At 39.7% G+C, this 27,693-nt stretch overlaps 2 protein-coding genes and 1 long non-coding RNA gene across 4 annotated transcripts; 1 reads left to right on the forward strand and 2 right to left on the reverse strand.

Annotated features, from left to right (window-relative positions):
* Positions 1-1,496: 1,496 nt before the first annotated feature.
* Positions 1,497-2,480, reverse strand: LOC145807966 (uncharacterized). The gene is made up of 3 exons (XR_014351414.1): positions 2,334-2,480; positions 2,122-2,209; positions 1,497-1,973 (listed from the first exon to the last, which is right to left on the reverse strand). It is a non-coding gene; the product is annotated as an uncharacterized LOC145807966 (long non-coding RNA).
* A 6,664-nt stretch (positions 2,481-9,144) lies between these two features.
* Positions 9,145-11,483, reverse strand: LOC145807135 (uncharacterized). The gene is made up of 3 exons (XM_082905068.1): positions 9,962-11,483; positions 9,688-9,881; positions 9,145-9,585 (listed from the first exon to the last, which is right to left on the reverse strand). Exons 1-3 carry the CDS (start codon positions 11,481-11,483, stop codon positions 9,145-9,147), a joined length of 2,157 nt encoding a protein of 718 aa, XP_082761194.1.
* A 6,276-nt stretch (positions 11,484-17,759) lies between these two features.
* On the forward strand, positions 17,760-26,647 carry LOC114304925 (uncharacterized). 2 transcript variants are annotated; one of them, XM_082904962.1, is made up of 9 exons: positions 17,760-18,235; positions 18,698-18,875; positions 19,400-19,533; positions 19,636-19,748; positions 22,623-22,866; positions 24,415-24,570; positions 25,102-25,181; positions 25,292-25,341; positions 26,304-26,647. In XM_082904962.1, exons 1-9 carry the CDS (start codon positions 17,837-17,839, stop codon positions 26,441-26,443), a joined length of 1,494 nt encoding a protein of 497 aa, XP_082761088.1. In that variant the 5' UTR covers positions 17,760-17,836; the 3' UTR covers positions 26,444-26,647. The 2 variants fall into 2 exon arrangements, with proteins under 2 accessions (XP_082761088.1, XP_082761089.1); XM_082904963.1 differs by lacking the exon at positions 24,415-24,570.
* The last annotated feature ends 1,046 nt before the right edge of the window (positions 26,648-27,693 follow it).

A 27,693-nucleotide genomic window follows, 5' to 3' on the forward strand; every position in this document is an offset into this window, starting at 1 on the left:
ATTTATTATCAGCAATTATTCTAATATATCATCACAAACATCCAAAAGAAAGCAATTTGACATTGACATTGATATTTCCAGCAAAAAATCAAATAATCAAAAGCATAACAATAATATCAGAATTAGCAATTTAAAGACAAGTCATTTCTTTCATCCTTCTATTTTCTATGTCTGGGATAATGTTGAAGTATATCAAGCTATGTCGGAAACCAACCTAATCTCGATCTACCCAACTCTTCCTTGTTTCCACCATCTGATTCATGGTTTTAAGTGTGGCTCCTGAAGCCCAGATCCAAATTTAAATGGCTTGTGTTTGAATGTTGAATCATTTCTTGTTTGCTGCCTACAACACAAACCAGTTAAGCATATCAAGAACTAGTAATCATGAATAATCCAACATATGGAAATCTTTAATTCAATAGCCAAATCCTTTCAAACTTTCTTGTTTGCTGGATAGTAAGTGACAAACGAAAAAGGAACCAAAAAGAGGGAAAAAAATTAATTTGAACCAAATATCAAACATGGTAATTTAACTAAACATCTTCCAACATAAGGAGTCGAGCGGGGAAAACATATAATTATTATAAAGAATAAAAAAAATCAGTCATTCCTCCCAATCTAGGCTCAAATTTCATCAACAATGACAACCAAAGCTGAAATCTGTGATTTCAATCAATAATAAGCATACTTGTAACCAACATATACTTTGGGGCGATTCACTTGAAAATGAAATATGTGCATTAAATCTTCATTGGTTTTATTTATTTCTTATACCAATATGGCATTTTGAAGTTGCCCCAAAACACCTCACATGTATATCTACAAACTAAATTGCTAAGGAAACTATTGTCTAAAACTCGGGATACATTCTACTTTCTATTGAAATTGGAGTGTAAGAATTCTGCTTTCATTTTATTTTTGGTAAATAGGAATGTAAGAATTCTGATTAAGATGTATATTTCAAATGTATGTACAAAACTCTACTTGGCTGATTTTTGATAAACAAATGTCTAAAGAAAAGCATGAATTGCGAATATCTATATCTAAATCGTGTCATAACCAAAAAATTAAGGCTACATAAGTATATTCTGACCTTGGGTGCCAACCAGTAAGGGCTTCCATTAAATGATAATGGACATAATTGTCCAGCGATCTACAAATTTAAAGGATGCCATTATATTTTCTAGGAGGATAGATTTTAACAAGCGATCTCATGGTTTAATGCTAAGCATTGGTTGACACTTGCTATGAAATATCTAGCAGCCAGAGATACTTAATTTAATTCAAAGTATATGACAGGCTATAATAGTAAATGGCAAAGCATACTATGTCCATTTTTTTTTATAAAAAAAAAATCTCTGATTGTGTAAACTCAACGAATGATAATATTCACACACAAACATACAATTTAGAACTCAACTCAAACATGACTAATACTCAATTGGTTTGATTACATTTCATGAGTATATACCTATTGCTGCATAGACTTACATGCTTTGTCATTCCAAAATCAGCCAATTTGATATGGCCATTTAGGTCCACAAGGATATTTGCTCCTTTAATATCCCTACACACAAGATATAGCATAAATTATAAGTTTAGAGATAGTGTTAGATCAAAAGACCTCTAGAAATGACAAATGAAAAATATACTTCTCTGTAAGATGCAATATCAAATGTGTAGTACAGCTTATCAATTAAACAATTTCCATAAATGCCCAAAATTACGGTCCACGGGAAACTATATCAAATTTTTTTTTTCATAATTAGCATCACTTAATGAGTCTTCTATTTCAGAACATCAAAATAACTTTTGGAAATAATGACAACAACAAAATACATGTTACAACAAAAACAAAAGCATTGCCCATTTTTTAAATCAACAAAAGTAAATGGAAGGCATAAAACTTACTCATTCATACCAATATACTGCACAATATTAGGATACCTTAACCGGCTCAATAAAGCAATTTCCTATCAGAAACACTCAATATAAGAACTTCCATCCAATAGTTAATAGAAATTAGACCAAAACGAGCAAAAAGAGAACTAATTTCTAATGAAAAACAAGAAGCCTTCTCATGCAGATAACCTCAATTAAATTTATGACTACCAAACTTACTTGTCCCAGCTACTTTGCACTTTCCTTTGACTTTGCATCATCCAAGAATAATGTAACCTCCTTCATTGCACACATTTCACCACTTTCCCTATAATGGTGAGGATAAGGCAAGATATAAAAAAAACTCGATCAGTGAACAAAATTTGAGAGAATGCATTAGAAAAACTATACATGCAACTGTAATCAAATGGATTTGATGGTAGGAAGCACACCACATTATGACAAGGTAATACAATCTCTTCCATCATCAATCTCTAACTGATCTACATCATCGCCAATTTCGCCATCTCTTCCTTGAGGCACGATCACTTTGGCTCATTACACAATTTACATTAATCAAGTTGATTGAGATGCCACCAAAAACATCTAATATTGAAGATGAATCATCAATGCTTAGCAACTTCATCCCAAATTGTCACAAGGAGTAGTAGTCATACATGTATAAATTTTATTTATTTATTATTTATTTTGTGTCAAATAGCCATGCAGCTCAAAAATTACAAAAATTGCAGAGAGATAACAAGATTGAAATTCTTAGGATCTGTTTGAACGGATGTGGATTTAAAATGTGTGTATTTAACATTGTGTACCACAGACCTAGATCAAAAGTGGATCTAACTGCTCACAAATTGAAAGGCTCTTAGTAGACTATTTAACTGCATAAAATTTAAAGGTTCTAATATTGTTAACCTAGCATTTTGGTCAGGCCTCAAAATTGAGGTGCAAAAACCAGCATTTTGGGACCTGCTACAAATATTGTTAACCCAATCTGCAATGAGAAGCCAAGTAAAAGTGAAACCAACAAAAAGAAACTAGGCCAAGAGGAAGAGTAGGCCATTCCTTTTTTCTCTCTTTCTCAATGCTTCAGCTACTAATGAAGGCACTCTGATCTTATACAAGTGCATGCTTCAATACAAACGCAAATAGGGATATGATATGATAGGATAGAAATCTAATTATTTATGGCTCAAGAGTTAAAAATTAGCCGATTTGTCTTTTGACTCATTGAGGTAGTAGTTAGGTAGTTGATTCAATACAACTTAGGCATTGGATTCACTTGTTGGTTGATTTGGTGGCTACTTATTATGCTCTCTGTTTCTCTCTTTTTAGTCGCTCTGTTTAGACTTGATGCATACCAAGTGTTCCATTTTTTTTTGTTAAATTACAAATACACTCCCTAATAGAGGTCACCTAACCCAAAACCTATTAATTACAATAATATAAAATCTTATATCATTGTAATAGACATCAATCTCATAATTCCAATCACAATTATGGCCATCTCATAAAATTTAAGCTAAACTAGTCATAGTATATCAAATTCGGACTATCAAATCATTACATATAACAAACTTAACATTTCAACTTCTCATTCTGCAATTCTTTTTTCTTTCTGGAAATGAACTCGACATTACAAATTGTGCGGGGGCGAAATATCCTCTGCTTTCCGTACTCCTTGGACGTCAAGCTTCTCGTGACGGCGTCTATCTCTGCAACACAGAAATGGTGAGCTGCTCGGCGGTGGTGTGCCGGATAGACCCTCCGACGATCAAGTCAGACCACTGGAGGAAGAAGAAGGCTATCAGAGAGAGAGAGAGAGTGTTGGCGATAGAGTGAATTTTGCATACCTCTAACATTCCTCTTTCCTTCTATTTCTAGGTTGGTCATGTAGCCTCAAGATTGTGCGCGCACTACCTCTGCTGTCCTTCCCTGGACAGGTGACAGTGCTCACCTCTCACCACCTTACGCGTGTAAAGGCTTAGTCCTCCACCAGTACAAGCAGAACTGTCTAACGGTATTGATGCGCGCGTGGAGTAGATGTCCTCTCCCTCACGCCATTGGCCTAGGTGGCACACCTAACCGGAGTACCACGACCGGCCTATCCCTTGTGGAGAACTGTCACCACATGCACGCAACCGAGCTATGTGTCGCCGGCCTGCCCCTTTGGCAAAGGGGCCAAGGGGTGATGCTCATGACCGGGCTGATATTGACCGGTTTATTGTGGCTTACCAGTTCCGAGGCATGCCGGCATCCATCCGTTCTACCTTTATCCGAGGTTATCTGGAATCTGTCCATCTCGGCTAACCATTCAAAGGCATGCCGGCCTTCACCTCGTCCTCGGTTTAGGCCAAGCTATTCGTAGCCTGGTCTCGCCACTCGACTGCGTGCCCTGCCAAATGTCTACAAGTCACAGTTCGGCCGGGCGTAGTTCACGTCTGGTCTGCCGATCTCCTTGACCGAGCAAAACAGATCCACCGACCGTCTCAGTAGAGGAAATAGCGCGGCGCCGTAAAGTTTGTCACGACCGGCACTATCGTAGCTCGGCCGTACTAATGGTGCATATCTCCCCTTTCAATTGCCCCTTAATCCCATCCAAGCTAATCGTGATTGGGGTTACCCCAGTGACCGAGCTAATGGTCCGTGATTTGCACTATTTCTGAGCTGAGCATGACGGCATCTCTTCCAAGCCGAGCATGATTGCATCATTTCCAAACCGAGTAAGTCGAGCATGATTGAATCATTTCCGAACCGAGCAAGATTGGGGTCAAACGGCGTCGCCGAGCAATCCCATTTGATCGGTAATTACTTCAGCAATCTTATCGAGGGCCATACAATCGTACTGACAGCCGTCCTTTCGATGCCACGTGGCTTTATCCCGTGCGGCCCCAAAGCTATCTTTTCATGCGCGAAATTCAAACGGCGTAGCCGTTTGGTTTTTCCCCCCCTCTTTTATGCACAAACGAAGGGTCACTTCAACCCTTACTGCTCATCGCTCTCAAGCCCAAAAACCCTTGCTGTCAAAACCCTCGTACCTTTACCATTACTGCCATTGCTGCCTTTCCGATTCCTCTACACCCGTTTTCGTTCCTTCTGAGGCTATAATCGAGCTCTTGGTCGATTGATCTCTTTGGAGTCCGTCGCTGGTAAGTCTCTTCACCAATCCACCCTATTTTCTGTCCATGTTCTTCACGTTTTCCATCTTGTGTTCTTCGTATTTTTGCTTGGAAATGCTAGGCACCTACCAATACCTCCTCCATGGGGTAGTATTGGCACACGTTAGGGTAAACTGGAACTGGAAAGGTGAATGGGGCCTTCGTGCCCCTGTTTCTCCTTAGTTTGAATGGATGGGCTTTGAACTTAGGATGAACCGGATGAACACTGGACAGAACCGAGCTAAATGCTCATTTAGATCCGTAAATCAGATTTAACCGAGCTAAAATTTGTTTGAGGTCTCTACTTGGGGCCTTGACCGAGCTGAACACCCAATTAGATCCGTAAATCAGATTTAACCGAGCTAAAATTTGTTCGAGGTCTCTACTTGGGGCCTTGACTGAGCTGAACACCCAATTAGATCCGTAAATAAGACTGAACCGAGCTATAACTTGTTCAAGTTTTCTTCTTGGGCCCTTACCGAGCTGAAAATAGAAAATCAGAACCGAACTAGAAAGGCCAAATCGGCCAAGTTGTCTAGCCGAGTTAGGATCGAACCGGTTGAACACCCAAAAACCCTTCGTCGAGCTAAAAAATCCTCATTGAAGCCGTGCAATTTATGTCGTGCTAACCCTTGGACTTGTTTCTTAACAATGCAGAACAAACTAGGACCGACCAGGCCCGTCCAGAACCATCACTGGTGGAGCTCAAAGTCCGAGCAAATACACCAAAATTTTTCACCGAGATACAAATTAAATCACCGAATAAAACCAAGATAGATGGGGAAGTACCGATTCATGGTGAGCTCGCTCGGTGCGCTTGCCGAGTTTCGTAGGGAGTACAATATTCCAGACGATGTCATTTTAGAGCTGGCCAAGAAGGGAGATACCCCTTGGGGTGACCTAGACCGGTGCCCCTTCACGGTCGTGTCCATAATCGAAGGAGGACTTCGCTTCCCAGTCTAACCCTTGATCTGCGAATTCTTGAGGCAGACAAGGCTTTGCCCAACCCAAGTGTCGAACAACACATACAAGATAATAAACGGCGTGACTGAGCTAAACAGGAGGCTCGGTCTCAATCTCGGTCTTGCTGAAATATTCCACCAGTACACCCTTAGTAAAAATAAAAGTGGGCTTTGCTGGTATCTAAAAGTAAAGAAGGGTCGAGCAAAACTCATCGAGGGAAACCCGGACAAGGAGACCAATGATGACGACTTCTTGTGGGTGTCAGGTAATTATGAGGACACCAAGGCGCCCATACCGGGCTGGAATATTAGGAAAGATTTTGGAAGTGCTGGTGAGTAGCTCGGCTAACCGCACTATTTTCCTTCGGCATGAGTTTCTCTAAGTGCCGGTCTAACACTTCTATTTGCAGATTACAAGCACTTGGCGAAAGACTACCACCGGGCTAACCAGGAGGCCATAAGAGTCTTACTGCGCCATCCAGAAGAAGAAAGAGAGTCAGCAAAGCTGCTCGGCTTTGAACCGACCTACACTTACAAAGCGCCGCGCAAAAGCCGGGTTACTGACTTCCTCCGTGCTCCTTCCCCAGAACCTAACCCAAATCTTCCGCCGATCAAACTCGTTCACCTCACTGCCAGGCAAGAAATGGCGAAGATCCAGGCAATCAAGTCCCTGATCACCGGTGAGGAAAGCGAGTCCCAACCGCCGGAAGCAATCGGGGGAACATCTTCCACTCTAGCTGGGCAAAAGGAAGGGGCTGTGCTGGCTCTTGCCAGCGAACAACCAGCTGGCCGGTCGAAGAAGCGACCGAGGAAAGACCAGAGAGAGCAGTATCTCGTTGACGAGGACTCCACTGAGCATGCCTCCACCGAGCTGGGGGACCAAACCGAGCAACAACCAACCGGGCCTTCCAAGAGCCGATCCTCCCCTCCAGTCTAGGTTCCCGAGATCAAGTACAAGGGCCGGGCTGTCTCTGAGGCCGATTCAATGTACGCGGACAAGGATTACTCTCTCGGTTTCAACATGACCATGGGGCTTATCCTTCCCGCTGACATGAAGAAGCACGACGAGCTGTCCGACCTGAAGGTGCTTCGCTCGGCAGCAAAATCGATCGTTTTGGTAAGTTCCACTCTTTTTGCTACAAGTTGTTGACCGGTTTTTGCTCGGTTTTATGAACATTTATAATCTTGCATATGTTTTCAGGCCGCGCAAAATAACTATTTAGCGCATGATCGAATGATTGCAGTGCGGCAGAGCCTGCGGGATGCCATAGCTGAGAACAAGGCCCAAAAGGCCGAGATAGTGAAGCTTAAGGCCGCGCAGGAAGTAGTTGAGGCCGAACGAGATAACCTGAGCCAAAAGGTTGACCGAGCTGAAGCGGACAAACAGCAGGCCGTGAAGTCGACCAAAGCCCGGTATCTCGCCGAGCTGAGGAAGCTGCGCGATGCGCATAAAGAGGAGAAAGACAAGGCGGTTAGCGACGCCGAAGACAGGGGCTATGCTCAAGGCGAAAAAACGTATGAACGACAGGCGCAGGCGACCAAGGACATCTTTTTCCAGTGCGGTTGGAAAGCTGCCGTGGAGAAAGTTGGCCTTGGTCAGGATGCTGACATGTTCTTTCATCCATCTGCGGCCTTCATACCGCACTATATGCAGGCCTATGCAAGCGCCATGCAGAAGAGGCTCATAGAGGAGGCCAAAAAGAAAGCCGCGGAAGAAGCCGCCGCCGCGCAACAAATCGAGCAAACTTCTCCTGAAGCATCTTAGGATGCCGAAGATCAAGTAGCTGATCAGGAGGTTGTCGTAGTGAAGGACGCGGATGATGAGTTGGAAGAAGGCTTGCCCGAGCACAGTGCGGAGGTGGCCGAGCAGACTCTGGAGGTCGCCGAGCAGACGGTTGACCTAGAATTGGACTGAAATGCCCCCTCCTATTTCCTGCTTCATTTTCGTCTCTTTTCTTTCTTTGTTTAATGTAACCGGGCTAGGGCCCCACAGTTGTAATGCAATTTCTTCAATCAATGAAATTGGAACTTTTTGCCCGCTGATCTTCTCTTTTTGTTCGGTTGCAACATGCAAAATGTCCTGATTCAAACTTTAATGTGCCACAACTGATAGGTCAGCAATGCCGCGCAATATGCCAAGCTAAAATCAAAATTTCTTTAACTGAAATGCCTACGAATCAACTAGCAGCTCGGTTCTTTGATTTTTCGAAAGAACCCAAAATTTTCATTCGGCCGAGCAAAAATTACCACTGCCGCTCTGGCTTTGACAACAGTTCAAGACCTGTTTTTGGGCGGGCAAAAATCAGCTCGGCCCTAAAAGAAGTTAGACAAATCACAATTATTTCACTTCGGCCGAGCAAAACCAGCTCGGCCTTTAGATCAGACGAAACACCAATATTCCGACATGGCCGAGCAAAATTAGCTTGGCCTAGGAGTTGGATAGAACGTCAACATTTTTTTCCTCCGAGCAAAGTCAGCTCGGCTTCTTGTAAGTTGGACAAGGCACCAACATATCGCTTGGCCGAGCAAAGTCAGCTCTGCTATTATCGGTTGGGCAAAACACCAACATTTCGTTTTGGCCGAGCAGAATCAGCTCGTCCTTAACATTGGGAAAAACACCAATATTTCATTTAAGTTGGACATGACGCCAACATCCCAATTGGGCGAGCAAAAAACCAGCTCGGCCCTTATGTGAATTGGACCATACGCCAATCATTTCATTGGACAATACACCAACTGTTTGTGCAGTCCACTTAGATACCGGCGAGAGAAAATCAGTCCGGTCCTATTCAGGTCGGTCTCTCTGCCCCTGGCATCCACTGTGGCCTTGTATCCTTGCAGTGTCATTGCACAGAAAGGTGTGAAACAAAACAATAAGAGGGCTATTTTTCATTACAAAAAGCAGTGCTATCTTTACATCAAATGCCAAAAGGCTAAAGGTCTAAAAAGCTAAGCAATTACATTTTAAAAGTAAAAGATCTTAAGGTTGGCTGCATTCCACGGTCTGGGGACAGCCTTGCCATCTAAATCTTCCAGATGGTATGCCCCTTTTCCAGTGAGACCAGTCACTCTGTATGGTCCTTTCCAATTTGCACTGAGCTTTCCTTCGCCAAGGACCACCGTGTTGCCTAACACTTTCTTAAGACCCCGTCCCCGATCTTGAACAGCCTGGGGTGCATAGCCTTGTTGTATTTCTTGGAGAGTTCTTGCTGATAGGCCGCTATGTGGATTAGGGCCCGCTCCCTCATTTCCTCGGCAAGGTCTAGCTCCAATGCCACTGCTTCATTGTTCAAATCTGGCTGGAAGGTTTCGGACCGGATGGTTGGCATGCCAATTTCCAGCGGGATAACGGCTTCCATGCCATAGGCCAAGGCAAACGGAGTCTCTCCGGTCGACCGTCTTGGCGTAGTGCAGTACGCCCAGAGTACGCTAGGGAGTTCTTCAGCCCACTTCCCCTTGGCCTTCTCAAGCCGCTTCTTCAGCCCGTCCAGGATGGTCTTGTTTGAGGCCTCTGCTTGACCATTTGACTGCGGATAGGCCGGCGTTGAATTACAGAATTCGATCTTCAGCTGTTCGCAAAATCCGCGAAAGAGTTTCCCATCGAATTGAGTGCCATTATCAGAGATGAGGGCCTTGGGTATACCGAAGCGAGTAATAACATTTTATCAAACAAACTTCTTCACATCCTTTTCCTTTATGGTCGCCAGTGGCTCAGCCTCAACCCACTTTGTGAAGTAATCGGTGGCGGCGATGAAGAATTTGCGATTGCCCGGGGCTGCTGGGAGTGCCCCACTATATCCAATCCCCAGAGTGCGAACGGCCAAGGACTTGTAAGGGGGAGCAATTCTCTCGCTGGCTGGTGGATCTGGTGAGCAAATTTTTGGCAATTTTCACATCGGCGAACGTATTTCTGCGCATCTGCCTGCATGCACGGCCACCAATAACCTTGGGAAATTGCTCTGTAAGCCAGTGACCTACCCCTAGTATGGCTGCCGCAGATGCCTTCATGGATCTCATAAAGGAAGGCTTCCACCTTAGCAGGGTGAACGCACTTCAGATACGGCCTGGTAAATGACTTCTTATACAAGGCTCCGGATGGGGAGAGCCAAAACCGCTCTGACTTGGCCCGGATCTTGTTGGTCGCCTTCTTCTCTTCTGGTAGAACCCTATCTTTCAGGAAGACGATGATGGGGTCCATCCAGAAAGGACCCAAGTTGACACAGAGCACCTCGGTCATTTCCAGTTCCTCAATGCTTGGCCGAGGTAAAAATTCTATCATCAAGGGGTTAGGAAAAGCTGTCTGAGCAGAAGCAAGTCCGGCCAATTCATCAGCCGCACTGTTTTCCTCTCGGTCGATTTGTTCCATCCTTATTGCAGCGAACTTCTTGATCTCTGCGCGTACGAGCGTCTGATACTTGGCCATTCTTTCGTCCTTTGCCTCATACTCCCCCGAGACTTGATTGACCACCAGCTTGGAATCGCTGAAAACCATCAGGGCTAACGCCTTCATTCTCAATGCGCTTCTTAGCCCGGTAAGGAGGGCTTCATACTCCGCTTCGTTGTTGGATGCTGGGAAGCCGAGCGTAATTGCCTGCTCGATAATCAGCCCATCCGGTGAAGTCAGTACGATACCCAACCAAGCTCCATGCTTGTTGGATGCCCCATCAATGAAGAGCTTCCACATCTCGCCAATGAACAGCTTCCAGCAATCAGACGGGTTTTGGGAGGTTCTCAGTTCAAAGTCTCTGGTCGGCCCATTCTGGTCTTTCTCCTTGCCTTGGTTAGGTTCTTCTTCGCCAGACTGTGTTAGTTCGGTCGTGCTTTGCCCTTCTCCTACTTGCGAGCCAACACTTGTTTTTGTTGCCAGAACCATGGGTTGTGCTAAATCCGCACCAACCAAATCAATCGGGCAGACTGGATGCATCCCAGGGGCAAATTCCACCACAAAGTCAGCAAGTGCTTGAGCCTTGATTGCGGTGCGCGGTCGGAACTTGATGTCATATTTCCCTAATTCCACGGCCCATTTCAAAATTCTCCCAGTGAAGTCTGCCTTTTCAAAAAGCACCTTGAGCGGGAACTCGGTTAACAAAACTATTGTATGGGCATGAAAATAGTGTGCCAGCTTTCTTGACGCCATCATTAGGGCCAGCGCCAATTTTTCCAAGGGAAGATGTCTTGTTTCGGCTGCGAGCAGAGTCTTGCTTACATAGAAGATCGGTAGGTGCTGGATGCCTTCAGCACGGACCAATACCACGCTGACCGCGTGTTGAGAGACAGCCAAGTAGAGATACAACTCTTCGCCCGGTTGAGGTGTGACCAAAATAGGGGCTGAGGAGAGATATGCTTTCAGGTCTGCTAGTGCGCGGTCGCACTCATCATCCCAGAAGAACTTGGACTTCAAAGTTTTAAAGAAGGGCCTGCAACGATCCGAAGACCGACTGATAAATCTGTTTAACGCGGCTGCCATCCCGGCAAGATGTTGCACGTCCTTCGTGGAGTTAGGACGCTACAGCTCTTGTATTGCCTTGATTTATGATGGATCGGCTTCGATTCCCCACTTTGTAACCAGAAAACCCAAGAACTTCCCAGTGCCAACTCCGAAGGCGCATTTGGAGGCGTTCAGACGAAGCTTGTGATGCTTTAGGATGGCAAACATTTCTGCTAGGTCGGTGAGGTGTTGAGACTTCTCCCTACTCTTCACCACCATGTCGTCGATATAGGCCTCCATTGTTTGGCCCAAAAGAGGAGTGAACATCTTTGTTACCATCCTCTAAAAAGTCGCCTCGGCGTTCTTTAGTCCGAACAGCATGACTTTGTAACAATATAAGCCCCTGGAGTGGTGAACGATGTGATCTCTCGGTCCGGTCTATACATAGCTATTTGGTGGTAGCCGCGATATGCGTCCAGGAAGCTAAACCTCTAATGGCCAGCAGTTAAGTCCACCAGCTGGTCAATTCGAGGGAGGGGAAAGCTATCCTTTGGGCAAGCACGATTGACAGTCTTGCAGTCAACGCAGACCCGCCACTTGCCATTCTTCTTTGGAACCACCACCGTGTTGGATATCCATCGAGGGTATTGCACTTCTTCTATGGCCGCAGCTTCTAACAGGTTCTTCACTTCTTCCGCTACCACCTTAGCATGGTGCAAGGCTGAGCGGCGTGTCCTTTGGATGACGGGCCGTGCATCAGGGAAGACATTCAACTGATGGCAAATGAAGCTTGGGTCAACGCCAGGCATATCGTAAGGCGTCCACGCAAAGGCCTCCAAATTAGAAGTCAAGAATTTGACGTAATCTCACCGCTCGGCGCTCGTCAAGGATGATCCCAAGAGGAAGAACTTAGTCGGGTCGTCCTCGTCGATGCGCACTTCAACCAAATCCTCTACCAATTTTTCCTCGGCCTTCCTTCCTACGTCTTCAAGGACCTCCTTCCCCACGGGCCCCTCAATCATCTGGACGAACCCTTTGGCTGCTCGGCTGCCATTTATCGCAACGAAGCATTATTTTGCCATCACCTGGTCTCCCCAAACCTCTTCGATTTGCCCGGTGGGCACCGGAAAGCGCATAACTTGATGGAAGGTAGACGCAATTTCTTGCATGGCGTGGAACCACCCCCTGCCCAAAATTAAGTTGTATGTGGATGAAACTTTCAGCACCCAGAATTCCACCTGCTTTACTACAGAACCCGCTCTGACCGGCAAAATGATCTTTCCGATCGGCCACTCTGGTTGAAAGTTGAAACCAACCAAGGGGGACGTCGCGGGAGCCAAGTCTTTGTCCTCCAGCTTCATTTGCTTGAAAGCATCATAATACATAATTTCGACCGAACTTCCCTGGTCGATCAAAATTCTTTTAATGTCAAAGCCTTTGACGCGAAGAGTTACCACTAAGGCATCATTGTGGGGCATCTGGATCCTTTCTAATTCCTTGCTTGTAAAGGTAAGGACGTCTTTTGTCTTGGTTTTCCCCCTCTTCATAGTGGGCTGAACAGAGAGCACTTCCCTCATATGCTCGGCTTTCTTGATCATCCCTCTCAGCTCGCAGACCTTGGCTGGTTCAACGATACCATAGATAACGTTGATTACACCTTGCAGGGCCGCATCCAGGGCGGCTAGGCCATTTGGCTCGGCTTGCCCTGATGGTGCGGCCTTTATTCCCCCATCTATGTATTGGTCAAGATGTCCAGCCGCCACCAACTCCTCCAAGTGTTGTTTGAGCGGCAAGCAGTCCTCCGTTCGGTGGCCTTGTTCTTTATGGAAGGTGCAGCGATATTTCGAATTGAAGCCCCTCTGCGCACTCCCCAACTTGGCCGGCCAACGGACGAAGGGTTCACCTCGAATCTCGCTCAAAATACGGTAGATGGAGATTTTAAAGACCGTGGTGATTCCAGTCCGTGCCTTCAATTTTCTTTTGGCATCCTCCGCTACATCACTGGGAGTGTCAGCCCAGTCGTTTCGGCGGCCCTTGTTTCTGTCATCACGGTTTGAACCATAGCGCTGATCTTTTGACCGGTTGTTTGGGCGGTTATCCTCCTGTCCAACTGAGTGAACTTTCCCCGCCACCCTTCTGTCTGCCACAACCGGATTAGCCTTCTCGGTCGCGGAGGCGGCATCATCCTCCACGCGAATGTGCTCATTGATCCACTGCATCAATGAATCCATGGTTGTGGATTGATGCATCGTGAGTGAATCTCGCAGCCTATGTCCGACTGGGAGACCCCGTTTGTATTGAGTGATCGCCAGATTGGTGGGGCAGTCGAGGATCTCATTGTAAGTTTCCCAGTACTTCGTGTTGTATGCCTTCAACGATCCCCCCGACTCCATCTTAACGCCCAGAAGATGATCAACCTCCTTCGGCATTCGAGTGTTGGTTTTGAATCTGGTGACGAAGGCTTCCGCTAGTTGCTGCCACCCCTCAATACTCCCCTCCGGGAGCCTTTCGAACCACTTCAAACCCAGCTCTCCCAAGCTTGCTGGGAATATGAGGCACATCAAGGCGTCGTTGCGCCGGTGGCCAGCCATTACTTGCCAGTAATGGCTCACATGCATGTACGGATTCGTCTTGCTGTCGTACAAAGTGAACTTTGGCTGGTGGAATCCGGCGGGGAGTGGTGTACTCTCAATCTCTAGAGACAGCGGCGTGGCTGTAAGTTGCGCCAGCTCTTTGTCCACTAGCTCAGGGGCTATCGCTTTGGGGGCTAGCATCGCCACTTCCTCACTACAACGAACTAGAGCGCTCAACCTCTGCAATGCTGGCACTCTCTGAGCCTCCCGACGGCACGCCCTCTCCTCCAATACATCCCTGGAACGTGTGGAGAAAGAGGATCGCGACATTGGCGTCGGGCGTGAGGGGCGGTAAGTGCTGTCGCGAGAGAGGGACCTGCCCTCTCTTGGGTCAGAATCTCCAACCCCATAGTTCCTGGTGATGGAGAAAGAGTGAGTCCTCCCCTGGCGGCGACTGCCACAACGAGGGAATGGGGTGCGCTCACTGAGGTTGCCCTCTCCAGCAACACCTTTCCCTTTAATCTTGAGTTTGTGCTCCAGGCGCTGCGTATGGGACTCCCCTCGGCATCGGCGGCCCTCTGGACTCTGCGAGCTATTAGTACTCCTCTCGTGTTTGTCTCGCGCACCTCGCGAAGAAGTCTCTAGGCCCGCCATGGCTGGAATATTCGGGGGGCCTTCTCTCAAGCGGACATACTCAGGTGTGACGCCATCGACAACGGACAGTGGGGCTTCGTCGTTGTTGGCCATGGAAATGGTCGAAGAAGCTCAAAGAACAAGGGTTGAGTACCAAAGAATTCCCACAGACGGCGCCAATTGTACGGGTGCGAAATATCCTCTGCTTTCCGTACTCCTTGGACGTCAAGCTTCTCGTGACGGCGTCTATCTCTGCAACACAAAAATGATGAGCTGCCTGGTGGTGGTGTGCCGGATAGACCCTCCGACGCTCAAGTCAGACCACTGAAGGAAGAAGAAGGCTATCGGAGAGGGAGAGAGAGTGTTGGCGATAGAGTGAATTTTGCATACCTCTAACGTTTCTCTTTCTTTCTATTTCTAGGCTGGCCATGCAGCCTAAAGATTGTGCGCACACTACCTCTGTTGTCCTTCCCTGGACAGGTGACAGTGCTCGCCTCTCACCACCTTATGCGTGTAAAGGCTTAGTCCTCCCACCAGTACACGCAGAACTGTCCAACGGTATTGATGCGCGCGTGGAGCAGATGTCCTCTCCCTCATGCCATTGGCCCAGGTGGCACACCTAACCGGAGTACCATGACCGACCTATCCCTTGTGGAGAACTGTCACCACATGCATGCAACTGAGCTATGTGTCGCCGGCCTGCCCCTTTGGTAAAGGGGCCAAGGGGTGATGCTCATGGCCGGGCTGATATTGACCGATTTATTGTGGCTTACCAGTTCCGAGGCATGTCGGCCTCCATCTGTTCTACCTTCATCTGAGGTTATCTGGAATCTGTCCATCTCGGCTAACCGTTCAAAGGCATGCCGGCCTTCGCCTCGTCCTCGGTTTAGCCCGAGCTATTCGTAGCCCGGTCTCGCCACTCGACTGCGTGCCCTGCCAAATGTCTACAAGTCACAGCTCGGCCGGGCGTAGTTCACACCTGGTCTGCCGATCTCCTTGACCGAGCAAAACAGATCCACCGGCCGTCTCAGTAGAGAAAATAGCGCGGCGCCGTAAAGTTTGTCACGACCGGCACTATCGTAGCTCGGCCGTACTAACGGTGCAAATCTCCCCTCTCACAAATATTAATAATAATAACAATGCAGAGGAGCACGCACTCGTGCGTGCTCACACAAAGATAGAGACATAACCATCAAAACTCAACTTGTAGTTCTATGGTGAAATTTCGATCAAGCAATTAGAGCACATCACAATAAAATTTCAGAGAGAGAGAAAGAGACCTTTAATCGTTTATGGAGACGAGAGAGAGAGAGAGAGAGGCCTCGAGGTCTTTGAGGATCTCCTAATGCAAGCGATCAAGGTGGTGCTTGGCGGAGTCCAAGAGCGAAGAGGCCAATTCCTTCAGTTCCGCGATCGGACTTAGGGTTTTCTAACGAAGAGATGTAGATGATGCTACAACGTTCTTGCTCTTGTTGCCATTGGTGTTGTTCCTCGAAGATAGAGTCGATGTTGAAGAGGCCGTTGTTGATACTACATAATCAACACAAATATTAATTGATAAACAAGCATTTTCAAAGAACAAATGCAAACAACAAATCGAAAACCAAGTCAATGAGACTGAAATTGATTAATCGAACAAACATGGATACTAAAATCGCTGTCAAGAGAGACACTATGAGATTCCTTAGGGTTGAAATCAACAATCCATCGATTAGAGGTGTAGATCAGGAGTCTTTGAGATCAGATTAGGGATCGAAATCAATAAACCACAGATTCAATGGAGAAGGAAATTAGGGATTCGATAGATCGATCGATCGATCGATTGAGAGAGAGAGAGCCATTCTTCAAAAAATGAATCCCGACTATTGAAGTTCAAAGAATGAAAATAATGTATAAGTTGAGTTTATTGGGGACCAACTAAAATTGTAGGCAAAAAACATTAACCCTTTTGCAACCAAATAGACTTGTTTAAAAAATATAATAACATAATTAAATATATATATATATATATATATATTTTTTAAATTTCTTCATTTTATTTTTAAAAGTATAATTTTTTCTGACAAATTATTTTGTTCCTAAAAATTTATTTCTAAAACCTTAATTTCTTGTAATGAATTATTAAAAAAAATTAATTGACTTATGAATTATTAAAAAAAATTAATTGACTTATGATTTATTAATAAAGAGATAATTTGTTTTATGATTAGAAATTTAAAGGAATATAATATAATTTTCAAAAATATAAGAAGTATTTTGTATTTAAAGAAAAAATCTCCAAACGTGTATTTATAATTTATCCTATTTTTGATGGTGGAAGGATCTGTTTGCAAGCCATGTCTGATCTTATCAAGGTAAAGGTTGCATTATGGGTGAAGAGCATGGATAGCACCAGTGCACTCTTTAAATGACCTCATTTTGAACTTAGAGAAAGCTAACATATCCTAGACAAATAGATTCGAGGGTTATACATAAAACAATTTTTCCAGTTCAACCCAAACTTTTTTTTTTTTTTACAAGAAAATCCTCTTCATCTCCCGCAGGTCCAAGGCAGCGCCCCCCTTGCACAGATCAGCAAAGTGTCCTGTTATCCATTTCGAGTAAGAAACTATAACCTGAGAACTTATCTCGACCTCTCAAGACAAATTCCGCTTACGTTAGGACTCGCACAGTAAGGGAGTATTGAACCCACACCAAATGCTGTGGTAAGTTGGTAACAGCAACTTGAGACATAGGCCTCGTTTGGCAAGTAGTTGTTTTGGGCTAAAAGCCAAAAAAATTACTAAAAAAATCAAAAACCTTATAACCTATACTAAAAAGTCAAAGATTTATTTTTCTCTCTACTTTTTGCACATGTTTTCGTAAAAAGCTAAAAAAACTATCCCAAGTATACTATTTTTTTTACCTCATATTTTATCCAAAAAGTCAAAAAGTTATTAAAATAATATATTTCCAAACGAGGCCTTAATCTCTTAACTAACTGCGCCACGCCTAAGAAGTTGGGTGAAGAAATTTCGAACTTGAGACCTGGGTCTTAACCCCAGCCTTTACCAAGTGCGCTAAATGCCTTGGGTTAACCCAAACTAATATGTTGAGGATGGTGAGGGGTCTATAAATGTGTACTTTTCTGACAACTTTAATGCCCAAGCTGAAAGTTTCCCACATAATTTTCCTACAAACTTTTCCATGAGCTTTCTTGCTTTTTCAGCACAATGGCTTCCATTGTGTCTTCTAATCCTCTTCAATTCTGTTTCTGCAATACCACACAATAATATTCCAAGGCTAAGTGTACTCGGCCAAAAATTCCTTAGAGACCCTTCTGTCACAGTTTCGGCGTCTGTTTGGAAGGACTTGAAAACCTATTTTTACAACCAAACACTTGATCACTTCAACTACAATCCTCAAAGTTATGCCAAATTCAAGCAAAGATATTTAATGAATTCTAAGTATTGGGGTGGTGCAAATGCAAGTGCTCCAATCTTTGTTTATCTTGGTGCAGAGGAACCAATAGATGGTGATATTGAAGTCGTTGGGTTTCTCCCCGAAAACGCCCCTCGTTTCAATGCTCTCATGGTTTACATAGAGGTACTTACATATAAATTGTGACATTCGTTGCTAAATACTCGAATTTTTTCAACACAAAAATATTTTCGTCACAAAAAGCATATCTTGAAAAACTTTGGACATTTTTGAGTTTCTTCTAAGAGTTTTGTCGTTGTTTTTCTAAGTAAATTTTTTCATTTTTTTTTAAATACAAGTACAATTAGATAGTGTGGCTATCGATATACTATCCCACTTAATTATTTATTTTTATTTGATTGATGAGTTTTAAAAATAAAACGATTCAAATAATCTCAATAAACTTGAAGTGAGCCCTACCCAAATACCCCGAGTCTTAAAAAATGTGGATAGGTGAACCATTTTGCATGAATGAAGATTTTTCCTTAAATGCTAACTGTATTGAAATGTCAGGATTAAAGCTCCAATATTGTACGGGTTATCAAAATTTTACAGTTTTTTTTTTTTTTTTTTTTTTTTTTTTTTCAGCACCGGTTCTATGGAAAGTCAATTCCATTTGAAACAATGGAAGAAGCCATGACCGCTCAAGGTTATTTCAACTCGGCTCAAGCTATAGCAGATTATGCAGAGGTGATCTTGTACTTGAAGAAAAAATTATCTGCACACAACTCTCCAATTATCGTTATTGGAGGATCATATGGAGGAAGTAAGTTTCTATATTGTTTACAGCCATTGTTGAATACTTATATGTTGGAAGAAGGATTCCTCCGGTCTAAATATGGATTGTACAGTAACTAATAACCAGTCTTATTTTGATGATTTGATTATTTCATTTTGTGGGCCTCTTGTGTTTCTCATTTATAGAAAAAAAAAAAAAATTCAAATTAATTAGATAATCGAAACTACATGATTCATCATACTTGTCTTTAAAGCAATGGATGACCAATATAATTTTCAAACTAAAATGTACACTGCTTAACAGCAAATGTGATGTAATATGATTTACCACTATCGGATCAATTTGTTTTCTTTTCTTTTTTTTCATGAACGATAAACACATTTTAGTTTCAAAATAAAGAAGTCAGATTATCAAAGTGGGCCCGTGGTAAGCTCCATGAACCTCAACACACTGTCTGATCCACATTATGGATTGGAGTGAAACCCAATCCATTTATTTTTAAAATTGATAATGTAGCTTGTTTAATTTTTGTGTTTAATTAAAACTTACAGTGCTTGCTGCATGGTTTCGGCTGAAGTATCCTCACATTGCTCTGGGAGCTCTGGCTTCATCCGCTCCTATCCTTTACTTTGATGACATCACTCCCCAAGATGGATACTATTCAATTGTCACCAAGGATTTCAAAGTAAAAAAAAAAAATCTTCAGTAATTTTAGTTTTTCAGAGTGTTTTTCACCAAACTAATTTTTTGGAGAAAACAATTCCTTTTTTTTTTTTTTTTTTTGCAGGAAGCTAGTGAGACTTGCTATGAAACAATAAAGCAATCATGGTCTGTAATTGATGAAGTGGCTTCCCAGAAAAATGGCCTCTCAATCCTCAGTCAAAGATTCATGACATGCTCGTAACTGACATAATTCACACTTACTCTTTTGTTTTTGTTTTTGTCAATTTTTTTTTTTAAATTCCAAAACAATTACCAAAAACAAAAGTTGTTTGGAATGATCTAAATAAGTGCACTTTTTGTTTTTTTACGAAAAGATATGCAGAAAAATAGAGAAGTGATGTGATGAAAAAAAAATAAAAAGATTTATTATTTATAGGATGCCAAACCACCCTAACTTATTTTCTTAATCCAAATTATTTCATGGTTAAAGTCGTGTTTTCAAATTATAATATATTTGTTGTAAAAAAAACTTAAACTAGTGATTTCGTGGTTGAAGTTGTGTTTTATTGTGTAAATTTTAAAATCATGTTCTTAATATATGATTTCAACAACACTACATAAAAACTCACTTAGACCAAGGAGGTTATTGGTTCAATTCCCTTTAGGAGGTTGAATTAAGGATGTGTGCTTTGCCAAGAGTGGAGAGATTTTCTCTGATAAGTGCTAATCTAACAACTAACATTTGCCAATAAAAAAAAAAACCACTTGGACCAGGAACAAAAAATTTAAAATTGCTCGGGCTCGAGAATTCTATTTTACAACAAATTGCAATTGGTAAAAAAGTCATATATGGTTGGCGCTATAGCTTGACTGGTTTAAACAATAAGATGCATAATATGTGTTAGCCCGTTCAAAAAAAAAAAAAAAAAAAGAAAAAAAAAAAAAAAGAAAAATGTGTTAGAATTTTGACCAATATGCAATGAGGTGTCCTTTGTTAATAGGCATGGACAGCTGGCAACTTTGACGTAATCCACACCATATGTACCAAGCATAAAACTACATAATTCATTTAAAATTTTCATTGAACAATTTATGAATATTTTAGCTGAGTATATTTTTTCTATATACACGACATTTTTGTGCTGTTTGGTTTTGAGATTCACGAATTCTGTTTTTGAATTTTTTGCTTTTTGAATTTTTTTTTTTTTTGGTTTTTAGTGAATATATTTTAATATTTTAATTAATAATTTTATTTTAATTTTTTTAATTCACTTAATTTAGATGAACTTAAAAACATATTTGTCAAGAAATCTTTAAAAAAAAAAAAATTCCAAAATTCCAAAAATGTAATGAATTAATTTTTATTTTATATTTAGTGAATTTTTAAATATATTTTTATAAATATTTTAATAGGCAAACTTCACTTTACTCCTTATGGTTTGGGCAGGGTGCAAATTATCTCCCTAATATTCGAAAATCACCACATAACCCTCATGTGGGTACTGGATTGAAATGCACACTAACTTTTGTTAACAAAAGTTGTAAATTAATAATTATACTCTCAACTTCATCTCTCTCTCTCTCTCTCTCTCTCCTCTCTCTCTCTCTCTCTCTCTCATATCTTCTTCATAGTTCACTACCCAAACTTTACATATATATATATATACTTTACATATACATATATATACATATACAATCTCATTTGGTGCTCAATGATTAGCAATCATATATATATATATATATATATGCATATAGCAGATACAAAACCAAAATCAATTTTTTTTTTTTTAAACATAACACAGATATATATATATATATATATGTATGGATAAAACATGACCATATATATACATACATACATACATACGATTCAAAATGACTTGAAATATACATATGTGTGTGTATCTATATGATTCTAGATGATTTGATGATGATGTTTTATGAATTAAAAATTCGAAATTGTGTTTTTCACTATGTTTGTATACATGTATATATATATATATATATATATATCTTTGATTTGATGATTATTAAAAAAAAAATTGAAGAGAGAGAGAAGATGTTGATTCAAAAAATTTATAACTCAGATATATATGTATAAATCTATGCATATATATATATATATATATGTGTGTGTGTGCGCGTGTCAATCTTCACCAGATGATTTGATGTATATATATATATATATATATATCTTTGATTGGAAAATATTATATAAAACAAAAAATAAAAAGAGAGAGAGAAAAAAAAAAGATGTTGATTCTAGCAATATATATATATATATATATATGAATGTAAATATATTTGTATAACTATTTGCTAATGGTTGAAAAATAGAAATAGGAAAAGAATGGCATCCTTTGTAAATTTGAAGAGGTATAAAGGGTATTTTCGTCATAAAAATTGACTCACTCTCTATAAAGCGGCGTGTCTTTCACATTCTGATATCTTAGACAGAAAAACTAACAGTGCGTTTTAATCCACAAATCACATGGGGTTATGTGGTGAATTCCGAATGTCTGGAGAGTAATTCACACTCAACCCAAACCACAATGGGTAAAGTGAAGTTTGCCTATTTTAATTTTGGGTAAATTAGAAATATACTTCTTGAGGTTTGTTTAAAATACAAATTGCCTCCTGTGATTTGAAAAATTACAAATATCTCCCTGATAATTTTTATTTAACAAAATCAATTGAAATATTGAAATTATAACTATTCACTTATACAATAATAAAATTATCTGAATTGTTAATTGAAATAAAATTTTAACATTATTAAAAACTGTTAATTACCTTGATGATTTGTTAATAAAAGACCTATTTGTTATGAAATTAGAAACCTTAAGGAGGCATAATGTAATTTCTTAAATCGCGGGGGTAATTTGTAATTTAAGTAAATCTCAAGAAGTGTGTTTGTAATTCATCCTTTAATTTTTTTATGTATATATAAATTAAGTGAATTTGAAAAGTTAAAAAAAATATTAAAAAAGTTATAGAAAAAAAAATTTAAAAATTATTTTTGAAAACTCAAAAAAAAAAAAACAGATAGTAATTGTATTTATTTATTTATTAATTACTCTTATCCATCTATATCCTATACTATTTTTTTAGGAAGTTGAATAACACGATTGGGCTGAAGAACTACTTGGAGTTAATATATTGCCAAGCAGCTCAGTATAACAGCCCACCGGAATATCCAGTGACAGTGGTCTGCGGCGGCATCGACGGAGCATCTCAAGGCACTGATATTCTCGGTCGCATATTTTCCGGCGTCGTTGCTTACACAGGAAACATATCCTGCCATATGATCGAGGACACTTCTAATATTGAAACAGCTTTGGGGTGGCATTGGCAAGTAAGTAATCACATATTTATCATTCCGGTTAATAACAATACTATAAATTTATCCTTATTAATCCAAAATTTATCCCTAAAAAGAAAATCAGTGGCCGAGATTCATTTTATATGTGGACCCCACATTTCATCAATTCAATTTTTACCACACAAACACATTTGGGATAAATTCAAGGTCCGTAAGAGATGGTTCCTAGCATTTTTCTTACGATTAATTAAACTTTTAGGCAAATTACATTGGTCGTTGTTACATTTTATTTCTTGTGTCATTTTAATTTTTGAAATTTCAATTAATCCAATTTTAATATTTAATTTTAAATTTTGTATCAATTTAGTTTAATTGATAACACCGATTACGATTTTCGAAAAAAAATAATCATTAAGCTGATTGAGATTAACTCATTAAGTTGAACAAATTTACAATTTTATTTATAAAAACATAACAAATGCCGTTTATGCATACATTTCTATAAATAAAAAAAAAAAAAACAATAATGGTTGTAATCTTTTTTTGGTCAATAGATAAGAGAGTAGTCACATTATCAAAACACCAATGCTACGTTACCTTAAGATATCACCCCTAAATGGTCTCTAATGATGTGGCATTGTGCTTAGACCTCACATGATGAAATATTTGACAAATCAAATTTTGACATTTGTCATACACATTATTAGGAGTGACTTTTAGAGATGATAAATTAAGTGTCTAAAGTATTTTTCTTCTGAAAAATGTTCACATCATCAAATAGACCATTAACCCACAATAATTAGAAAGTCAGCAAAGTGTAACCAATCTACGAAGCGCCAAACAACTATTACTAATCACATAAAATCTTCATAATAGAGGAGAAATAAACCAATTATCACAAAGGATACCGGACTCCTCTCTATAGGAGTTGAACCCGAAACCTCACACCACAAATGGTGCTATACAACCATTAGGCCAAATGTCTTGGTTAATAACGGTTGTAATCAATTAGATCATATTTAGATAAAATCATAAATTTAAGGTCAAAATCAATTTAATTGAAATTATAAATATCAAAATAACACAAGAATCAAAATATAGAGACTACTAATGTATTTTTTTTTATATTTTTATTTCTTAGAGTATTAGTCTTGTGTTATTTTATCTTCAAAATATAAAAAAAAAAAATTCCATTTAATACCTAATATAACAAGTGTTTTAATTCAATCTCTCAACATTACAGTTGCATCTAAAAACACCATTATTGAGGACAACTAATTGGTACATCCTCACCATCAAAATTTCAATGCACAAACTTCATTATTGTTGCAATCACTTTCTTTTGTGTGCATATTGGAATTGTGTGATCGTTAAAATTCTCTAATTAAAGATTATTGAATTTATATATATGTTTTTTTTTTATCGGCAAAAAAATCTTTATTAATGAAAGCATGTTAAGGGAAATACAGTATATTAATAAAAAGAAGCTTGGAGCTAACTCAAGCTCCAAGCTCCAGTTGTGTGTGTGTGTGTGTGTGTGTGTGTGTGATCTTTAAAAATCTGTATTGTGTGTGTGTGTAGGAATGTAGTGAAATGGTGATTCCCCTTGGCCGTGGCAGCAACGATACTATGTTTTTCGCAAAACCTTTCATTCTTAGCAGCTTCATTGAGGATTGCAAAAGTATGTACGGAGTCCCACCAAGGCCTCATTGGGTCACTACCTACTATGGAGGCCATGTATGTCCTTTTCATTATTCTTCTCCATTTAATTTAATTTACTACTATTTTTCTATGCAGTCTCTACCACATATTTATGAAGTCAAAATAGATTAGTGCCTATTGTAATTTATTTCTTGTGTTAATTTAATTTTTGTAAATTCTATTTTATTACAAAAATGAAGGTTAAATTTGTTCATTCTCTTGTTCTCTCTCTTATATTCTTCCCTTTTAATTTAACCCTTGAATTTTATCAATTTTTTTTTTTTAAACACATTATCAATTTGATTAAATTGACACAATATAAAAAAAATTAAAAAACAAAATTGATGGAATTGAAACTGAAAGACTATATTGGCACTATAAGCAAATTGCAGGTTCAATTGTGTAATTTTTTTCTATTTATAATTCGGGATTCTAACTTTTAAAATTGGGTGTTCTCTATTTTTGTTGCTGACCTTTCTAATAAATTTGTTGCCTTCATCAATTTTTTTTTTTTTTTTTTCTTGAATGCGTCTTACAAATTTAAATATTTTCAAATGCAATTTGCAGGATATAAACATGGTTCTCAAGAGGTTTGCTAGCAACATCATCTTCTCCAATGGTTTGAGAGATCCTTACAGCAGTGGAGGGTAAATAAAAAAGATGTGTCTTTTTTCAAAAATAGAAAAAACCAAAGTAAAATTGAACAAAAATTACCTGATTGACCCCAGTTTAATTCTGTTTGCGTGATTAATTGTAGGGTATTGAAAGACATATCAGATAGTGTTGTTGCTGTTCATACGGTTAATGGTATGTGCTTACCTATATCTCTACAATAAACAATCAATACATATGTTTGCTTGTGTATGTTTGTTGTGGATTTACATGGCAAATGTTAGTGCAGATATAGAACTCATTATATCATAAGAAAATAGGAGCCAACATTATTTTCTAGATATATGCAGCTTTGTCTTGAACCGTTTTTGGTGTAGATCATTCATTAAAAAATAATAAAAATAATTTAAAAAATTAATTAAATTAATTTGATAATTCTAATGATATAATTTCATCGTTTAAAAAAAAATATTAAATAGATGGCAATATTTTTAGAATTATGTTTCCTGTCTACTAAAAAGCACGGACACTTCTAATTATAAGCTTGAATACAACAATTTAAACACATGTGAAACTAATTATAAGCTTGAATACAACAATTTAAGATATAATAATAAAACAAAACCCATATAAATTTATAGAAATTAATGTCATATTGCATTTTATATTATATTTGAATGATATATTTATATATATAATATATAATAAATATATAAAATTATATATTTCATGCGTGTTCCCCACGTATCGTGTCCTGTATTTTTTGAAAATTAACGTGTCAGCGTGTCCGTGTCGTGTCACGTGTCCGTGTCCATGCTTCTCAGGCTGTCTATTTTTTGAAAAAAAATGATAAAATTGTATGGTTATAATTTTCAGATAATTTGATTAATTTTTTTAAAAAAAATTGAATAGATAATTTGCACTTAACAACTTACAAAATGAACATATTTGATTGTTCGAGTGAGACTCCCGGTGGATCCAAAACTGGAGATGACAATCCGTTCCCTTTGAATATATAATATTGGCCCTTATATGTGTACATGACATATGTTGTATGGAGTCACGCAAATGATGAAAAAAAAAATGTCAGTGAAATTTATCTGGTGATATATAACAAGTATCTTTTCTCAAATATTTGGTGAAATATAACTTTGCAGGATCCCATTGCTTGGACATTCTTTGGAAAAGCCAAAGTGATCCAAAATGGTTGACAAATCAACGGAAAGAAGAGGTCAAGATCATCAAAGGGTGGATCAAGAAGTATTATGACGATCTTCTATCATCTTCCAAAAATTAGATCAATATTGATTTTCTTCCAGATCTAAAAAAAAATATAAATAAATAAATAAATAAAAACTTAAGAGATCACTTCAAATTTATCAATAATAGAAGGATATAATTCGATTGAAGATTGTACCCACAATTATGCCTCCAAAATTGGACTCAAAATCATTGTAGTGTTTAAAAATGCTCTCTTTCATATATATGTTCTTCTTGTCTAGTTTTATTTTTTATTTTTTTTTTGATTGTCAAAAGAAATGGCAGATGGAAGAGATGCGATGCTGTAACGGTAGATGGAAGTGTTAGGGAACGGGGTAGGCCTAGATTAACATTGACTAGCGTTTCAAATAGAGATATGAATCTACTTAATTTGACTAATGAAATGGCCTTTGATAGGGCCGCGTGGAGAAGAAGGATTCATGTAGTCGACCCCATTTGATGGGACTCAACGCTTGGTTTGATTGGTTGGTTGGTTGGTTGGTCAAAAGAAAAAGTATTTAATTGATAAAATCAATAGACATTAGATATGAAAGCACATCAATAAATGAGATGATCAAGAAGTATTATGAAATCTCTTGTCTAGTTCATCAATAAAGTCCTTTATTGATGAAATCTCTTGTCTAGTTGATCGAGTCATGAACCATACATGGCTTTGAATGTGATCAATGAAATGTCAAAAGTCCCTAATAATTTTTTTTCCTCTTTTTGTATGTGTGTTGATTTACTGCACACAAAAAAAAAAAAAATAAATAAATAAATAATTAAATAAATGAGGAAAAAAATGTGGCGGTATTTCTAGTAATATGAAATACCAGTTTTTAGTCCAACATATATTTGAAACATGTTAGGTTTTATTTCTTGGCAATCCCGTTTGAAAAAACTCCTTTGAGTTGTAATTTTATTCGCATTTTTATTTCAGTGAGGCTATAAGTTGTTAGATACGAATCCAACCCGAATCAAGCATTTTAGAGAAGTTTGTGATGATAAAGCTTTCAAGATTGCCACTTCGCTGATTATGACGGGGATCGAGCTGCCCGGTCAGCTCGCGGGGGTCCAGGGGGCAGCGCCCCTTGGCGGGTCCGGGGCAGCGCCACGGCGGGGTTGAGGGGCAGCGCCCCTGAAGCAAAATGCAAAAATGCATTCAAAGTTGCCTGTCCGAGCATGTTATTTTTTTCCAGTTTTTCCATTTTTGGCCTTCCCGCTCGAGCGGGGAAAGTGACGCTCGAGCGGGGATTGGAAGCTCTCAGCATCTCTGCAGTCGCCTGT

The sequence above is a fragment of the Camellia sinensis genome, chromosome 14, assembly GCF_055761805.1.
Source record: "Camellia sinensis isolate YWXY chromosome 14, ASM5576180v1, whole genome shotgun sequence".
Taxonomy (NCBI): domain Eukaryota; kingdom Viridiplantae; phylum Streptophyta; class Magnoliopsida; order Ericales; family Theaceae; genus Camellia; species Camellia sinensis.